The 16,833-nt window shown below is 41.8% G+C and overlaps 1 protein-coding gene across 1 annotated transcript in view; it reads left to right on the forward strand.

Annotated features, from left to right (window-relative positions):
• The window catches only part of lrrk1 (leucine-rich repeat kinase 1), an 84,792-nt gene that overhangs the window by 37,425 nt on the left and 30,534 nt on the right, over positions 1 to 16,833 (forward strand). The window contains exons 17-25 of the mRNA XM_084923439.1: positions 1,227 to 1,399; positions 1,573 to 1,693; positions 2,163 to 2,322; positions 6,018 to 6,196; positions 6,276 to 6,373; positions 6,905 to 7,076; positions 7,151 to 7,323; positions 7,869 to 8,008; positions 11,994 to 12,297. Of these exons, the coding sequence (XP_084779565.1) occupies positions 1,227 to 1,399; positions 1,573 to 1,693; positions 2,163 to 2,322; positions 6,018 to 6,196; positions 6,276 to 6,373; positions 6,905 to 7,076; positions 7,151 to 7,323; positions 7,869 to 8,008; positions 11,994 to 12,297 (1,520 nt within the window). The remainder of the gene's footprint in view (positions 1 to 1,226; positions 1,400 to 1,572; positions 1,694 to 2,162; positions 2,323 to 6,017; positions 6,197 to 6,275; positions 6,374 to 6,904; positions 7,077 to 7,150; positions 7,324 to 7,868; positions 8,009 to 11,993; positions 12,298 to 16,833) is intronic.

Genomic DNA, 16,833 nt, shown 5'->3' on the forward strand with positions numbered 1-16,833 from the left:
TACTCAGGAACAAATAAAATACTAAAAAAAGCCAAACAATAACAACAAATTATCTAAGTGACTTATATATGTTTAACCTGAGTAGCGAAAGACGGAGGTGGGTTTGAAGCCGGGAGTCCGGTGTTCTCACGGCTCTAGCGAGCCTCGCCCCCTGCTAGCTATCGAGCTAGTGGGTAACAGACGTCTCCGAAAACGTCGGAGCGCTTTTGAAAATATGTGGTGTCTTGATGAACTGAGCAGATATTTGAGGTTTACACAGCTACATTCTCGCCTGAAAATATGTTAAACGTTTATTTTGTGACCCAGAAAGAATAATAAGAGTAATATTAAAACTAACTAGCTGCCGCCATTGTTGGAAACTGAGCTGGGCTGCGCTATGAATTCTAGGACACAGCTTCTTCTTCTTCTTCGGGGTTTAACGGCAGCTGGCATCCTTGTACATGCAGTGCTGCCATCTTCTGTTTCAGTCCGTTATTACACTCTTAAATCCTACTACTTATTCCTGCGTCTTTTGTGATCTTACAAAGCTTCAAACGATGCGTCGACTATTAAATTAGTCGTCGACGATTTTGATAGTCGACGTAATCGTGACTAGTCGACTAATCGTGGCAGCCCTAGTGGTAAGAGTGAGTGGAAGGTGTTCCGGTTTAAAGAAACAGAATTTTGTTCTTTGACTAAATAAACGAACCACATGGCAGTCGTGTTAATGGGAAGAATGTTGCTTCCATCACTTCACTGAAATTTTCTTTTGAAGGATAGTCTCTAATTAGGCTTCCTGGATTTTTTCTGTTTGTTTTTTTGACCACAGTGAAATGTTTTCCAAGTTCTTTGTCTTTTGAGTTTTAGCTTTAAAAAAGAAGAAAAGAAATTTCACTCCAGACAGAAGTGTCAGTCAACCTAAGTCTACGTCAGACTAGTGACCTCAGCAACAGCAGAGCAGAGTTTGGTGTGTTGATTCCAGGTTTAGTTAGTGCCCAAGATTTTTAACAAATGTATGTGGCTTGGTGCATGAATTGATCTTATATAATAAACTGACATCTACCATGAAAAAAATTCAGTAGTAGTGATTATTGATATTAAACTAATAGAATAGATACACCTGTGAGACATCTGTACTCATTCTCTGTTTTACAAATCAAATCTTCAGGTTATTTTGTCATTTTTATGCTTCTTTCTTTAACATGCTGTCAGTTATTATGTCATTGCTTGTGTGCTGTATGCTACAGGCACGGGCCCCTAACTCTGCAGTGATTGTAGTGGGAACACATCTGGATCTTATTGATACCAAGTTTCGTACGGAGAGACTGGCGACACTGAGGGCTTACGTTTTGGCTCTGTGTCGATCCCCATCAGGGACTCGAGCTGCTGGTTACCCTGATATCACCTGCAAACACTTGCAGTAAGTACACATTTAACTTTTCTATTGCTTATTAACATTCGACTTCCATGCCAATATTGTTTTTGCTCTGTTTACTTCGTGCAAATTACAGACCATCTTACAGATCATCTCTTTTCGGAGTATTTATTCTTTTGTGTGTTTGTATACGCGTGCGTGCTTTTCTTGGTTTTCAGTGAAGTGTCCTGTAAAACTCTGGAGGGATTTGATGGTCTAAAGATGCTGATCTACAAAGTGGTTCTCTCCATGAAAGATAACAGCAGCTTAGCCTGTGGTGGCAAACTGCTAGGCAGACTAGTAAGCAAGCTAATCATATAATCGTGTACATGCAGAGACAGTGTTGCACTTTGACCCTTCAGAAAAGAGTGTTTGCTTTCTGTATAAATGTATACAGTGTTTTTAACAGTTATTTTAAATGACCTAGCAGTGGGAAACTGATATAGTAATCTTTATAACCATGTGTTTTGTCAGCAAACTCTATGCAGAAGTTTTAATTATTTATTCACTTATAATAAACATATTATCCCTCAACCTTAAGCTCAAGTTCTTGTGAGTGCGATAACCGGTGAAGGAAGTCACCTAGAATTTTCAAATTGATACCATAGTTGTGTCTACTAGGAGACTGAGGGGGTAGCACAGGTGGTGCCAGTATTGTATAAATACAGGACTCTGTATAAACCTTTTATGACAATTTTTAAAGTGATAGCATAGGGTTCTTATTTTACTTGAAAGCAAAGTAAATTTGTACCACTGTTGTCTCCTCCAGATTCCCAGAAGCTACCTGGCACTCCAGGAAATAGTCATAGCCGAGAAGGAGAGGCGACATTCCGAAGGAGAGGTCCAGTACCTAACTGATGCACAGCTAAATGACATCATTGAACAAAACCCAGGAAGTGACATCAGAGATTACGAAGACCTGCAGACTGGTATTATGACAGCAAGCATTTGAAATGTGGAAATCATTTATGAAAATTCATACATTTACATTCTTTATTTGGGACATTTTTCCATGTAATTTGATGAGCCAATGCAGAGTCACCAGTCAATGAGTGGGTGGAAGGTGTCTCCTTCAAAGTCATTGAATAAAGTCAGCCAACAACAGTGAACATAACAGCTGTGTGCATTACCATCTCAATGTTTTTGGTAACATTGTATCTCCTAACATTAAGTTGCCACTTAAAGAGATTCCAAAGAAGGACTCCGTTTTAACCTACAAAACAAACCCCTTATATATTTTTCTGTGTGCATAAAACTAGAGATAATCCAGTTTATTTACATGGACACATTGCTGCCACAACATTGGAAACAACTTTATTTACAGGGAGTGCAGAATTATTAGGCAAGTTGTATTTTTGAGCAATAATTTTATTATTGAACAACAACCATGTTCTCAATGAACCCACAAAACTCATTAATATCAAAGCTGAATGTTTTTGGAAGTAGTTTTTAGTTTGTTTTTAGTTTTAGCTATTTTAGGGGGATATCTGTGTGTGCAGGTGACTATTACTGTGCATAATTATTAGGCAACTTAACAAAAAACAAATATATACCCATTTCAATTATTTATTTTCACCAGTGAAACCAATATAACATCTCCACATTCACAAATATACATTTCTGACATTCAAAAACAAAACAAAAACAAATCAGCGACCAATATAGCCACCTTTCTTTGCAAGGACACTCAAAAGCCTGCCATCCATGGATTCTGTCAGTGTTTTGATCTGTTCACCATCAACGTTGCGTGCAGCAGCAACCACAGCCTCCCAGACACTGTTCAGAGAGGTGTACTGTTTTCCCTCCTTGTAAATCTCACATTTGATGATGGACCACAGGTTCTCAATGGGGTTCAGATCAGGTGAACAAGGAGGCCATGTCATTAGTTTGTCTTCTTTTATACCCTTTCTTGCCAGCCACGCTGTGGAGTACTTGGACGCGTGTGATGGAGCATTGTCCTGCATGAAAATCATGTTTTTCTTGAAGGATGCAGACTTCTTCCTGTACCACTGCTTGAAGAAGGTGTCTTCCAGAAACTGGCAGTAGGACTGGGAGTTGAGCTTGACTCCATCCTCAACCCGAAAAGGCCCCACAAGCTCATCTTTGATGATACCAGCCCAAACCAGTACTCCACCTCCACCTTGCTGGCGTCTGAGTCGGACTGGAGCTCTCTGCCCTTTACCAATCCAGCCACGGGCCCATCCATCTGGCCCATCAAGACTCACTCTCATTTCATCAGTCCATAAAACCTTAGAAAAACCAGTCTTGAGATATTTCTTGGCCCAGTCTTGACGTTTCAGCTTGTGTGTCTTGTTCAGTGGTGGTCGTCTTTCAGCCTTTCTTACCTTGGCCATGTCTCTGAGTATTGCACACCTTGTGCTTTTGGGCACTCCAGTGATGTTGCAGCTCTGAAATATGGCCAAACTGGTGGCAAGTGGCCACTTGGCAGCTGCACGCTTGACTTTTCTCAGTTCATGGGCAGTTATTTTGCGCCTTGGTTTTTCCACACGCTTCTTGCGACCCTGTTGACTATTTTGAATGAAACGCTTGATTGTTCGATGATCACGCTTCAGAAGCTTTGCAATTTTGAGACTGCTGCATCCCTCTGCAAGATATCTCACTATTTTTGACTTTTCTGAGCCTGTCAAGTCCTTCTTTTGACCCATTTTGCCAAAGGAAAGGACGTTGCCTAATAATTATGCACACCTGATATAGGGTGTTGATGTCATTAGACCACACCCCTTCTCATTACAGAGATGCACATCACCTAATATGCTTAATTGGTAGTAGGCTTTCGAGCCTATACAGCTTGGAGTAAGACAACATGCATGCAGAGGATGAAGTGGACAAAATACTCATTTGCCTAATAATTCTGCACTCCCTGTATTTGTTAATTGAACCTTTTGACAAATGTAAAAAATAGATTAAATATTTTTGCGCATACGAGTTTAAATTTGTATCATATTTGTTACTGCCAGCATTTTTTACAATTCATTTCTTGTTTTAGTGGGAAGGAAAATGACAGTGATCATGTAGAGGTCTCAAAAACTTGTATCAAATATGATACACATACAGGAGAGTGTAGCAAGAGTGTCTATGAGGACGCATTTGCTTTTAGAGCAAACCTCAAGAATCAGTTAGCTTCTCAGTCCTTGAGTTCATTTTCACTGCTTTGTTGGTTTAAGAAAAATATGATTGTTTGGAACTTGTAACTTAGAAACTATGATCCTTAAGTGTGGTGTCTATTGTCAACATATAGAAGTACTGTATAAAGCTTTGAAATGTCACATTTGACCTTTTCAAGGACTATACATTATTCAGAAAGTCAAAGTGAGAATAATGCTATGCATAGATGCACAGAAACAGTTTCTTACTGCCATTGTTTGCACGTATTTGAACATAGTGGGATGTAGGGAAGACTAAATGGAGATTCTTATTATACGTAGATTTTATTTGATTTTTTTTTACCTCGGTCAAACTTTCATTAATTCTACTGCCTTTGCTTTCATTGGCAACATTTAGGAAACTCAGTTCTATTTGGTTTTATTTATATAGTGCCAAATCACAACAGCAGTTGTCTCGCTGTGCTTTATATTGTTACATAAAGACAATAATGCAGAGAAAATCCCCAACACTTGAGGACAAAGACCCAGACAGAGTTTTAATTTATTTTAAAGCCTGATGCTCAAAAACCTGTTTTATTTGTTCTCATCATCGTCCGCCTGGGCCTTACTTAGAATTTCTCAGACTTTTTATCTGATTTAGTGCTCAGCTAAGATAGGAAAAAATATGGCGGGTGATTTTAACATCCATGAACATACTAAAATGTTCAGTTTCTATCTCAATGCCAGAACAAGATCTAGAATGTGACTAAAGTGGGTGGATTGTGAGTCTTTACCAGTAGGCAATACAGAGCTTAGATGGAGCCGATGGGTGAGGGGATTAGCTCAGTACCAACTACCTGGAAACCTTCCAGGTGTCTTCCCTGCCTCTGCAGATAGAACAGCCACACCTGTTAACAGCAGCTTCCCTCTAGATCAGTGCACTTAGTAACTAATTGGGTTCAATTTAGTGGTTTGGAAAACGGAGCCCCAAGGGTCTAATACTTTTAAACAGCTGGAGCAACCTGTGAGAGCTGTTCATACTAATGTAGATGTTCATGTTTTTACCCTTACTGTTAAAGTGTGCTCAACTCTTTGGCTGATTAATAAGCTGGAGTGGAAGATTGCTGCCCCTTGTGCTCACGTTTGCTCTGTGCTTTGGTGGTCTGGGAGCAGACACAGTGTCTATGGGATGTGGTTTGGGGGTGTTAATGATACTGGTTCACTATAAATATCACATTAACGCTTGCATCCCAATATAATGTGACATTTGACCTCTAATCTTATTTTTACATTTCACATCTGCCTTCCTTTCAAGTTGACTCAACAGGTCTTTAAAGAAAGTCTTAAAGGGTGATTAAATGAGCTGCCTAGTTCGTTAGAAATACACTGTAGTACAACGTTAAATAGCAGTCTGGGCAGAGGTTTCCACTCTAAATGCTTCTTATTTGTGAAGCATCACCACATCGATGTGTTATTTCTTCATTGTTTTTTTCTTTTTCTCCTTTCTTCCCGACAACCAGCGATCGGTTTCTTGATAGAAACTGGAACCTTGCTCCACTTTCCTGACACCAGCCATGGGCTTTGCACTCTCTACTTCCTTTGTCCCGTGTGGCTGTCGGAATGCTTAGAGAGGATCGTACACCTCAAATCCTCTCGATATATAGCAAGAAATGGAGTGATCCAAACTGAAGACCTCAGGGTGAGACTTGCCTTTCTGTTGTTTTGTGTGTTGAAACTGGTGTTTTGGAGTAATATCTATTGTGGTATCTGTTGTGCAGATGCTTTTGGTAGGAACAGGGTTCACACAGCAGACAGAGGAACAGTATTTCCAATTTCTGGCCAAGTTTGAGATTGCCCTGCCTGTGGCCAACAACAGGTAATTTCTTCTGTCTCTCTCTTTGCAGTAGTTACTCATTACAGGTCCTAAACAGCTCCAAGGAAACATTCTCAAATGGGCAGCAGGAGGATTGTATGATATACAACTTAAAATTATTATCCTCCTAGGACCTGGCGTCCACATATGTGGACATCGGCTTTTGGGTTGTGTAGACCAAAATACTAAATTTTGCTCTACAAGGGCCTGATATCCACTTACGAGGACATCATACTACCACTGTCGTATCGTAATTGAAAGCTATTGTCCTCTTATGTGGATCTCATTTTTCTTCAAAACAAAAATCAGGTTAAAAAAAATCACATAATTCTTTGTTTTTACATTCATCAGGTTGCAATCAGAGAAATTAGAAAAGCATGCCATGAAAGAGTTCAGGTCTCAGGAGGTTAAAGGAAGATAAAGCAACTTATAAACTGTGATGTGATTGACAAGTTGCTACTCTATGAGAATGCAGTGTGTCTCAGTACATTCTCATACACCGGGAATATTTGTTTTCCTTTTGACCTCTTACAGCTATCTGCTGCCCCATCTACTTCCCCCTAAGCCAGCCCTGGACATTCATGGCTTCCGCCAGCAGACCCACAACACCCTCCAACGCCTTTTCAAGATGAGCTTCGTTCCTGCTGGATTTTGGGAGCGTTTCATTGCCAGGATGCTTATAAGCCTCCAAGAAATGGACATGCAGGTAGTTTCTCTTCATTCTCCAATTTTAATTGTGAGTTTTTCACTTTCGTGGCCTAAAATGTTGCATCTATGCAGTCATTTGAAAGCAAAATAAAAAGCACCAGGAGCCGGCACAGCAGGAATTCTGTGATCTACAGCTTTACCGGATCACAACAGAGGAGCCGCTGTAGCACCTTTAGAGTCCGACGCAGCCAGACTATCTACTGGAAGGAAGGACTTCTCGTCACTTTCGATGGAGGTTACCTCAGGTAGGAGCTGGAGCTAGAAGATATGGCCATTCAAATATTCATTAGACAAATAATTAAGATTGGACATACATGGTGGGAATTTTAAGGGCGTTGACCTTTTGCTGTAGTTTCTGAAATGATTCATTTGTAAACTAGGAAGTTCAAAGATAAATGTTTTATCAAATTTCTTTAACAATTACTGATATTATAGTCATCTCTATTATCATGCTTCTGTGTTATTGTCAATGTTCAGTGTTTTTTATTATTATTGTTATTTATAGCTGAGATTGTGTTCATATGTATCACAGTGTGTCTGAGTGCTTTTAATAAAGTGGAAAATAAGACCACACACTAAAGGGATGTAAACATTTTCTGTTTAAAGAAAATCTGAAATGTGGGCCACTACTTTCATAAAAATTGGCCTAAAATGGAGAATGTGCAAAGGACGAATATTCCAGCTTTGATTCTGATTTTGAGCAGTGAGACATGGAAAAGCCAGTGCCTCGTCTTCTCTGCTGTTTGAATATCCTTTGAGTTGATGCAGATACTTGTTTATGTCTGTGCAGTGTGGAGTCATCAGATGTTAACTGGAAGAGGAAGAAGAGTGGAGGCATAAAAATTATCTGTCAGTCAGAGACCAGGGATTTCTCTGCTATGGCATTCATCACAGACCATGTCAACTCTCTGATAGAGCAGTGGTTCCCAGGTCAGTACACCACGTGCTTTTTTGCAGTACCCTAGCAGAGCATCAGCTCACAGTATGTGAATCCCCTGTATCAAAGCTGTACCTGGTAGCATTGAAAATACCCGCTGAAAAAGCTCTGGGAGGTCTGGATTCACTTGGCTTGCTTGGGCACAGCCTGAGGAAATGATATGAATCCGCTTCCCCGTAGGCCCACCACTTGGGAAGGGCGGGGGCAGACATTAGGGTTGGGTATATTGTATGCTGGGTGGCAGACAAAGTTGAGGGTGGGGGTATGTTAACCATGCTGACTCAGCACACCACACACTGGTTGTTGGAATGTCACTTAGCTAATGGAGAAGGAATCTGAGCTAATATAGGAGGTGGAGCAATACCAACTGGATATAGTTCAACTTTCTTTCACAGATATAGTATCATAGTAGACTGCTGTGGATCCAGTGTTAGTTTGCATTCATCAAAGTGTGACTGGGTACATGAATGTTATAAAAGGGGTTTAGGTGGAGAATAAATACGCTGTATGAATGTATGTGATGGGTGAATGAGACTTGCTGTACGAGTTCTTTCATTTGCTTTTATCCAGGGGTCTTTAACCTGAAGTCAGTTTTGGTAAATGGTAAATGGACTGTTTTTTTAGAGAGCTTTACTACTGTATTTGAGCACTCAGCTTTACACAACTTGGCGCATTCACTCATTCACACCCACTCATGAAACCTGAGTCTTCTAGTCTACATGTCGAAGTGTCTTTGGGCAAGACAGCAAAGTTGCCTTTGATGCATCCATCGGGGTGTCAATTATTTTAGCCATCGAGCAGTCTATCAATTATTCCATAGATTAATCAAGTAATTGGATAAGAAACACTTTTGCCTTTTTCCGTCTATCCATCCATTCTCTTCCATTTATCCTTGTCATGGTCGCCGAGGGGCTGGAACCTATCCCAGCTACCATAAGGCAAGAGACCCTGCACAGGTCGCCAGTCTAACACATAGAGACAGACAACCACTCACACTCACATTCATGCAAACTCCACGCAGAAAGTCCCCGGCCAGAAACTCAGGCAACAGTGCTAACTACTGTGCCACCGTGCTCCCCTTTTGTCTTTTTAAAGCGCCATAATAAATATTTAAAAGAGGAATGAGCTGTTCATTGGCTTCCATTTTAGAAACTGCAATGACTGAAATTTTTACTGCATACTACATCTGTCCCCAAAAAATCTTTCATTGTATTCACGTGGCAAATATAATTTTAATTATAATGTTATATTTTCTTAAGTCAGAAGTATATAAATACAGTCAAAGGTCAAATTTAGTTCAAAAAGGATATAAATGCAATCTAAACTAAGGCTGAACTAAAATGTCTTCTTAGAAGGCTTTCTGACATTAATAACAGGCAAGTTTTTGTGCTGCTGAAAACGAGACATTATGATGGTGTAGATGTTAATTAATATTAATAATGTCCAACCTAATAACTGTCAGTGGCTCAGCTTTACTGGCCCATGTGCATTATTGGCTTTTATTTTTATATTTTTAAATATTAATGCAATTTCATTAATACAATATTTTATATTAATTCACTTTCAATCTGAAAATCTTACTAAAGCCTTGAAATGAACATGGTCTAGTACATCTTATGCTCTTCTTAAGACTCAGCCCTGTTTGCTACACATATCGCTTCTATGTCAAATAGGACGGTTGCTGTCAGTATTCAGAAAGCTGTGTAATTTGAACATGGTCCATCCATCCATCTTCTTCTGCTTTATCCGGAGCCGGGTCGCGGGGGCAGCAGCCCAAGCAGAGAAGCCCAGACCTCCCTCTCCCCAGCCACCTCCTCTAACTTATCCGGGGGAACGCCAAGGCGTTCCCAGGCCAGCCGAGAGATATAATCTCTCCAGCGTGTCCTGGGTCTGCCCCGGGGCCTCCTCCTGGTGGGACATGCCCAGAACACCTCGCCCAGGAGGCATCCTTATCAGATGCACGGACCACCTCAGCTGGCTCCTTTCAATGTGGAGGAGCAGCGGCTCTACTCTGAGCCCCTCCTGGATGGCTGAACTTCTCACCCTATCTCTAAAGGAGAGGTCAGCCACCCTTCGGAGGAAGCTTGTATCGCGATCTCGTTCTTTCGGTAACTACCCACAGCTCGTGGCCATAGGTAAGGGTTGCGACGTAGATCGACCGGTAAATTGAGAGCTTTGCTTTTACACTCAGCTCTCTCTTCACCACGACGGACCGGTGCAGCGTCCGCATCACTGCAGCCGCAGCACCAATCAGTCTGTCGATCTCTGGCTTCCTTCTCCCATCACTCGCGAACAAGACCCCGAGATACTTGAACTCCTCCACTTGGGGCAGGAACTCATCCCCGACCCGGAGCGGGCACTCCACCCTTTTCCGGCTGAGAACCATGGCCTCAGATTTGGAGGTGCTGATCCTCATTCCCGCTGCTTCACACTCGGCTGCAAACCGTTCCAGTGGGAGCTGGAGGCCCTCACCCGATGAAGCCAACAGAACCACATCATCCGTGAAAAGCAGAGATGAGATTCTGAGGCCACCGAAGTGAAAGCCCTCCGCCACTTGGCTGCGCCTAGAAATCCTGTCCATAAAAATTATGAACAGAATCGGTGACAAAGGGCAGCCCTGGCGGAGCCCATCACCCACCGGGAACGAGTCTGACTTATTGCCGGCAATGCGAACCAAGCTCTTGCAACAGTTGTATAGGGATCGAATGGCCCGTAGCAATGGGCCAGACACCCCATACTCCCGCAGCACCTCCCACAGGACGCCCCGAGGGACACGGTCGAATGTCTTCTCCAAGTCCACAAAACACATGTAGACTGGTTGGGCAAACTCCCATGCACCCTCAAGTATCCTTGAGAGGATAAAGAGCTGGTTCAGTGTTCCGCGACCAGGACGAAAACCGCATTGTTCCTCCTGTATCCGAGGTTCGACTAGCGGACGAACTCTCCTTTCCAGCACCCTGGCATAGACTTTCCCAGCGAGGCTGGGAGTGTGATCCCCCTGTAGTTTGAACACACCCTCCGGTCCCCCTTCTTAAAGATGGGGACCACCACCCCGGTCTGCCAGTCCAGGGGTACTGCCCCTGATCTCCACGCAACATTGTAGAGGCGTGTCAACCAGGACAGCCCTACAACGTCCAGAGCCTTCAGGACCTCGGGGCAGACCTCATCCACACCAGGGGCTCTGCCACCAAGGAGTTGTTTAACTGCCTCAGTGACCTCGTCCCTGGAAATTGGCGGGTCATCCCCCTCATCCCTCGGACTTTGAACATGGTATCAGATTAATTTAACAGTTCATCTGCATGTTTTAATCCAACTTCTGGAGGCTTACGGCAGACCTTTCACTATGTAAAACAAGCAGCGATGATGGAGCAGCTACAAAGTTTGCTTTGAATGAGTCACGCTCGCTTTTTCCCTGTAAAGTTTTTAGTGGTGAGCACAAGAACAGCGTTGCTTTTTTGGATGCTTGAAACATTTTTTCTTTATCTCAACGGGAGCTCACCAACTCAGTAACAGGTTCGCCTCTTTGCTCTTTGTCAAAACAGAGTGTTTGTGCCACAGACTCCAGCTCCTCGTCAAACTGTGTGTGCCATGGTGATGGTCACTGGTTCTGCTGTGTTTTTCTTTCAAACTGGGAACTGCGTGGGCTTAATGTTGTCAAACTTTTCATTCATAGGCTGATCCTGAATACGTTTGTACATATGTACGTAATACATTATCGCAAATGAAGATGAAAGGCTCGCATCTGCATGGTTTAACACATCGGTGTGCTACAGAGCCTTGTGTCTCAAGAATTTTTTGTAATCGAATTATTCAAATTATTATGTGTCAGTGCAGCCCCTTAAAGAGTAAAAGTGTTTTGTGAATCCATGTGTGAATGGATGAAAGTGCTTTCAGTACTGTGTTGTGCATCAACTCTGATTTTCAGCCCTCTGCTACATCTGTACATAAAGTGAACATACTTTTTTTACTTTCTTCTAGCTTTGACTGGCAGTGAAAGTGATGGGAGTCTTCTTGTAGAGCAGTATGCCCCTTGTTCTCTCTGTGCCTCCCTGGGCCAAAAGAATCAGGTTGAGTTCCCAGCCAATGAACACAGCAAGGATGGAGATGGTGTAAAATGTGAAGATGACAAAGGAAGAGAAGCAGGGGTCTATTATTTTAACATGGAGGACTGCGTACTGGCTGCAGTGGAGAAGGAACACATCGTGTGTCCTCTGCATCCCGATCAGCCAGTTCCTCTTCAAGAGCTGGTCCCAGAACTCTTCATGACTGACTTCCCTGCACGGTAAACTCTAAAATTTCATAGATTGTTTAGACTGAAACATATGAAATCTTACTCTGCTGGTTAATTGTGAGCTTGACTTTAAAGTTTCTCATCATTTAATTTCAAAGAAAAACATAGGCGTAAGGCAAGATAGCAGGACAGAAATCAAGGTCCGAGGTTAAAAGCCCTTCTTTAAGAAACTCTTAACTTTAATAGGTTGTATGGTTAATATGTACACATAATAGATTATCATTTGTTTCTTTTTTTCTGGATGCCTTGTGAGCCAGATGTTTGATAGTAGTTTTGCATTATATAGTGTAGAATTCAAACCATATTTTGCTGGAGACACTAGAGAAAAACAACAAGAAAGTTGATTTTATTATTTTCTAAGTTATAATTAGAATACCACCTAGAAACTCCAGCATTTGAATGGAAATAGCATTTTCTTCGTTTTTGTGATTATAAAGTGCTTGTAGTAAAATGTTCTATATGCTTTATTTTGCATTATAGTGAAATATGACTATATACCATTCAGAAATTGTCACTAGTTGCCTTTTGCTATATGAAGTCGTTTTATTATTACACTAATTGCCAAAAGTATTCACTCACCCATCCAAATCATTGAATTTGGGTGCTCCAAAATGTTCAACCTGAAGCGCAAGTGGGTTCTGCAGCAGGAAACGAACCACAACACACCAACACACTACCTCTAAATAGCTTAAGAAAAACAAAATGAACACTTTGGAGTGTCCTTGTCAAAGTCCTGACCTGAGTCTGATTGAGATGCTGTAGTATGACCTTCATGCTTGAAAACCCGTCAGTTAGAACAAACAACTCCAATCAAGCATTTGCGATAAGCATCCATGCGCTACCCCTAGCTTGAGGGATATACAGGGTCTTTGCCTGGTTTTAGCAGGAGATTAATGTTTGCAGAATTCATATTTGATGGAAGTCTGCCCTTTTCTTTGATTTCCAACAACGTTCTGTAGAAAACTGGTGCTAGAATCGTCCAGAATTCTTTGTAGGATTCTGCAGGAAAGCCGTCTGGACCTGGAGCCTTATTATTGGGCTACTTATCAGGGCTTCCTGGAGTTCACCTGGCGTCAGTGGTGAATCCAGTGCCATTGCTTGAGTGTCTAATAATTTTGAAAGAGTAATGTTGTCTAAAAACTGATCAATTGCCTTTTTAGATGGTTTATTTGTGGTGAATACAACGTTTTATAGAAATCCCAGAAAATGTTGTTTATTTGTTTCGGGTCATATACTGTGTTCCCAGATGAATCTTGAACAGCACCTGTAGTTGTTTTTTCTTTATTTATTATTAGCTGGTTTGCTAGAAATTGACCGGATTTATTACCATGTTCATAATTTTGTAAGCGTAGTCTTTGTACTAAGAATTTTGGGGTTTTTATCAATTATCTCATTTAATTCTAGTTTTGTTTTGTGTATTTTGTTCAATGTTTGTTGATCTTGGTGGGACGCGTAGGCTTCTTCTAGGGATTTGATGGTTTTTTCTAATTCCTGAATATTTTTGTTTTCTTCTTTCTTTTTATGTGATGAGAAAGAGATTATTTTACCTCTCATCACAGCTTTCCCTGCTTCCCATAGAACAGATGCTGAAGGTCTGGGAGCGTCCTTATAGTCTAAATATAGAGTCCATTCCTTTTTAAAATATTTAATAAAGTCGTCATCTTTAAGCAGTGATGTATTAAATCTCCAGTTTTTACTTGGCGTAGTATTATTCTTGTGCATTAGTGTTAAAGATACAGGAGCATGATCGCTGACAGCTATAGGATGAATCTCAGTGTCTGAAATGTCGCTCAGCAGTGAGCTGCTGACCAAAAATAATCCAGACGAGAGTAGGAGTGATGGACATGTGAGAAGAAAGAATATTCCTTACTGGTGGGGTGAAGGGAGCGCCATGCATCGCAAAGACCAAAGTCGCTCATATACTGTTTGATTATATTTGTGGACTGCCAGTTACGCTGAGTTCCTGCTGTGTTGAGCCTATCCATGTCTTCATTTAGTCCCAGGTTGAGGTCGCCTCCAAGAACAAGTGTGCCATCTAAGTGTTCAGAGAGTGCACTGAAAAAACCGTGAAAGAATGAGGGATCGTCAACATTTGGACCATATACACTTACAATACATAGCTTTTTATCAAGTATAGATAGTTTAATGATTAAGAATCTGCCCTCTGGATCTATAACTGTATCGAGTACTGTGAAATTAATATTTTTATGTATTAAAATTGCTACTCCTCTTTGTCTAGAATTATAACAAGCTGAGAACACATTAGGAAACTCAGGTGTTTTAAGTTCATTCGAACCTCTAAGAGGTCTGTGGGTCTCTTGTAAAAGGACAACATCTGCCTGTAGTTTTTTGAGTTGGTTAAATATTTTTAACCTCTTTTCTCTGGAGCCAGCTCCATTTACATTCCATGTAACAAACCTTAGTGCACCCATAGATGTCTGTGTATAACTAGGGGTGTACGCTGTGTGTGTCGCTTAGACAGGTGGAGAGAATACATCACTTGTTCATAAATAAAGAGAAGGAGAGAGAGAAAAAATGTGTGGCGAGATGCTCCCTGAGTCTGACTATGTGTGTGCATATTTACTAATATGAGTAGGCTTGGCTTAAGTGTGTGTATCCTATACGTCTGTGTGCGTGCTGACTGATGTAAATGTGCTGCCGTTGAGCGCGTGACTGTGCGTGATCGTGCTGTGCCTATGTGTCGAAATAAAGGATGTTGTGTGTGGATGAGTGTGGAAGCAGGTGATCGAAGCAGTGAAAGAAATAAAGAAAGAAACCAAGGACAAGGGTGAGCAGCATGAAAACAAGAGGGGGAAAAACCCGGAAACATTCCAATTAAATCCCTGACGGAGAGTGACGGCGTTCATTCTGCTATGATGTCACACTTAAGATGCGATTTGATACCGCTAAGTTAAACAGATGTTAATGCAAGTTAGTGTGAGTGGATGGGGAAAGGGTGTAGCGGATTCTTATCTGGTGTGAAGTTAATACAGCCACGGAGCGATGCCGGGGTCGCGGTGAAGCTGTCCGTCCACGTAGAGCCGGTCCACAGCGATGACAGCGCGGGAGCCCTTCTGGATGAAGCCGCGTCGGATTGGGAAGAGGACCCTGCGTCGTTCCAGGATCTCTTTTGGAAACTGGTCGTTCACGCTGAAGTCCGTTCCTTTTAAGGAAAGGAAGTTTGTTTGTTTAAAACAAGCTTCCTTTCCTTGTGCTATTCTTTCTCCTGTATTGGGATTCTTCCACTGACACTTCATGTTAAAGTCATTTACATTAAGTTCTGCTCCATTTTATCAGGCTACCAGGGTCTCTGGCTCAGCAGGGGAGAAGTGGAGTGATGGAGTCGGGGGGCCAGCGCTGGGATGTGCAGGAGGAGAATAAGTAGAGAGTAGAAAGGTCCGCAAACACACAGAGGTCGTCTGCTTTTTAGCACACTTTTTTCTGTGCCGAGCTGCCATAGCTTTCTACTCTCTGCCTATTCCTCTCCTCTGGATCCCGGAGATTACTAAAATCCCTACCAGGTAGGCCAGACAGCCACCTCTAGCACTGCCCCCTGAACCCACCGCTTTTGCAATCAGCAGTGTTGAGCATAACACATTTTGTTTTTCCAAGATGAGCTGTATACATTTTCTATAGGCTCCTCATGTTCATGTTTGTATCTGTTAGGATAACAAATTGAAATAAAAAAGCACCAAGTGCTGCACCTGTTTAAAAAAAACCCAATAAAGCACCTGGAACACAAAAATATGGAAATGCACAGATACATAAATCAGCAATCTTGTTGTGGTGTGTGAGTGAGTGAGTGAGTCTTTGTCACAAAATCTACCTGATAATAAAGGTGGGAAGCCACAATAACGCCCCTTAGGAGCAGAGGCAGAGAGAGGCAGATCCAGGACACCTGCAGCTCACAAGAGTACAGAAGACCTTAGGATACACATCTCTGTGACAACTGCGTATCCATCCCAGGAGGAGGAGGGAGGCCTGAGCTGGAGTGCCCACAACTAGGGCTGAGTATCGTCACTGATTTCTAGAATCGATTCGATTCCGATTCACAAGGTCCTGAATCAATTCGATCCACGATTCGATTCGATTGGATTTGAATCTGGGAAATTTTGCCTCAGTCAGAAATATTATAATTCAGATCAGTATATTTACATATTTTTGTATCTATAAAAAGGAAGCTGACACTTGTGAGACTTTATCAAAGGTGTGAGCGTCACAGCAGAGGCCTTTGTGTCAAAGTAGCTGAAGATAAAACACAGAAAAACATGAAGGAGATTTTCCTGGCCTGGATTTTATAAAATTATTCTGCAGTACATCAAAAAATGAAAGGTAGACCTGTGCGTAACAAGCAAGCGAATAATGCAGAAAACAGAGTTTTAGACGGGAAACTGTTCTTGAAGAGAGAGAGAGAGAGAGCTGTGCATGAAGTGTGATTTTATCCTGGTGGAAGCAAAACAGCAAAAGTCAGAGTGAATTCATGACGATGTTTATGTGAAGCGCAGTTTGGCTCTTCTTTTGCTGCTG

This window comes from Perissodus microlepis, chromosome 1, assembly GCF_051167445.1.
Source record: "Perissodus microlepis isolate ML-2025 ecotype Zambia chromosome 1, ASM5116744v1, whole genome shotgun sequence".
Classification (NCBI taxonomy): domain Eukaryota; kingdom Metazoa; phylum Chordata; class Actinopteri; order Cichliformes; family Cichlidae; genus Perissodus; species Perissodus microlepis.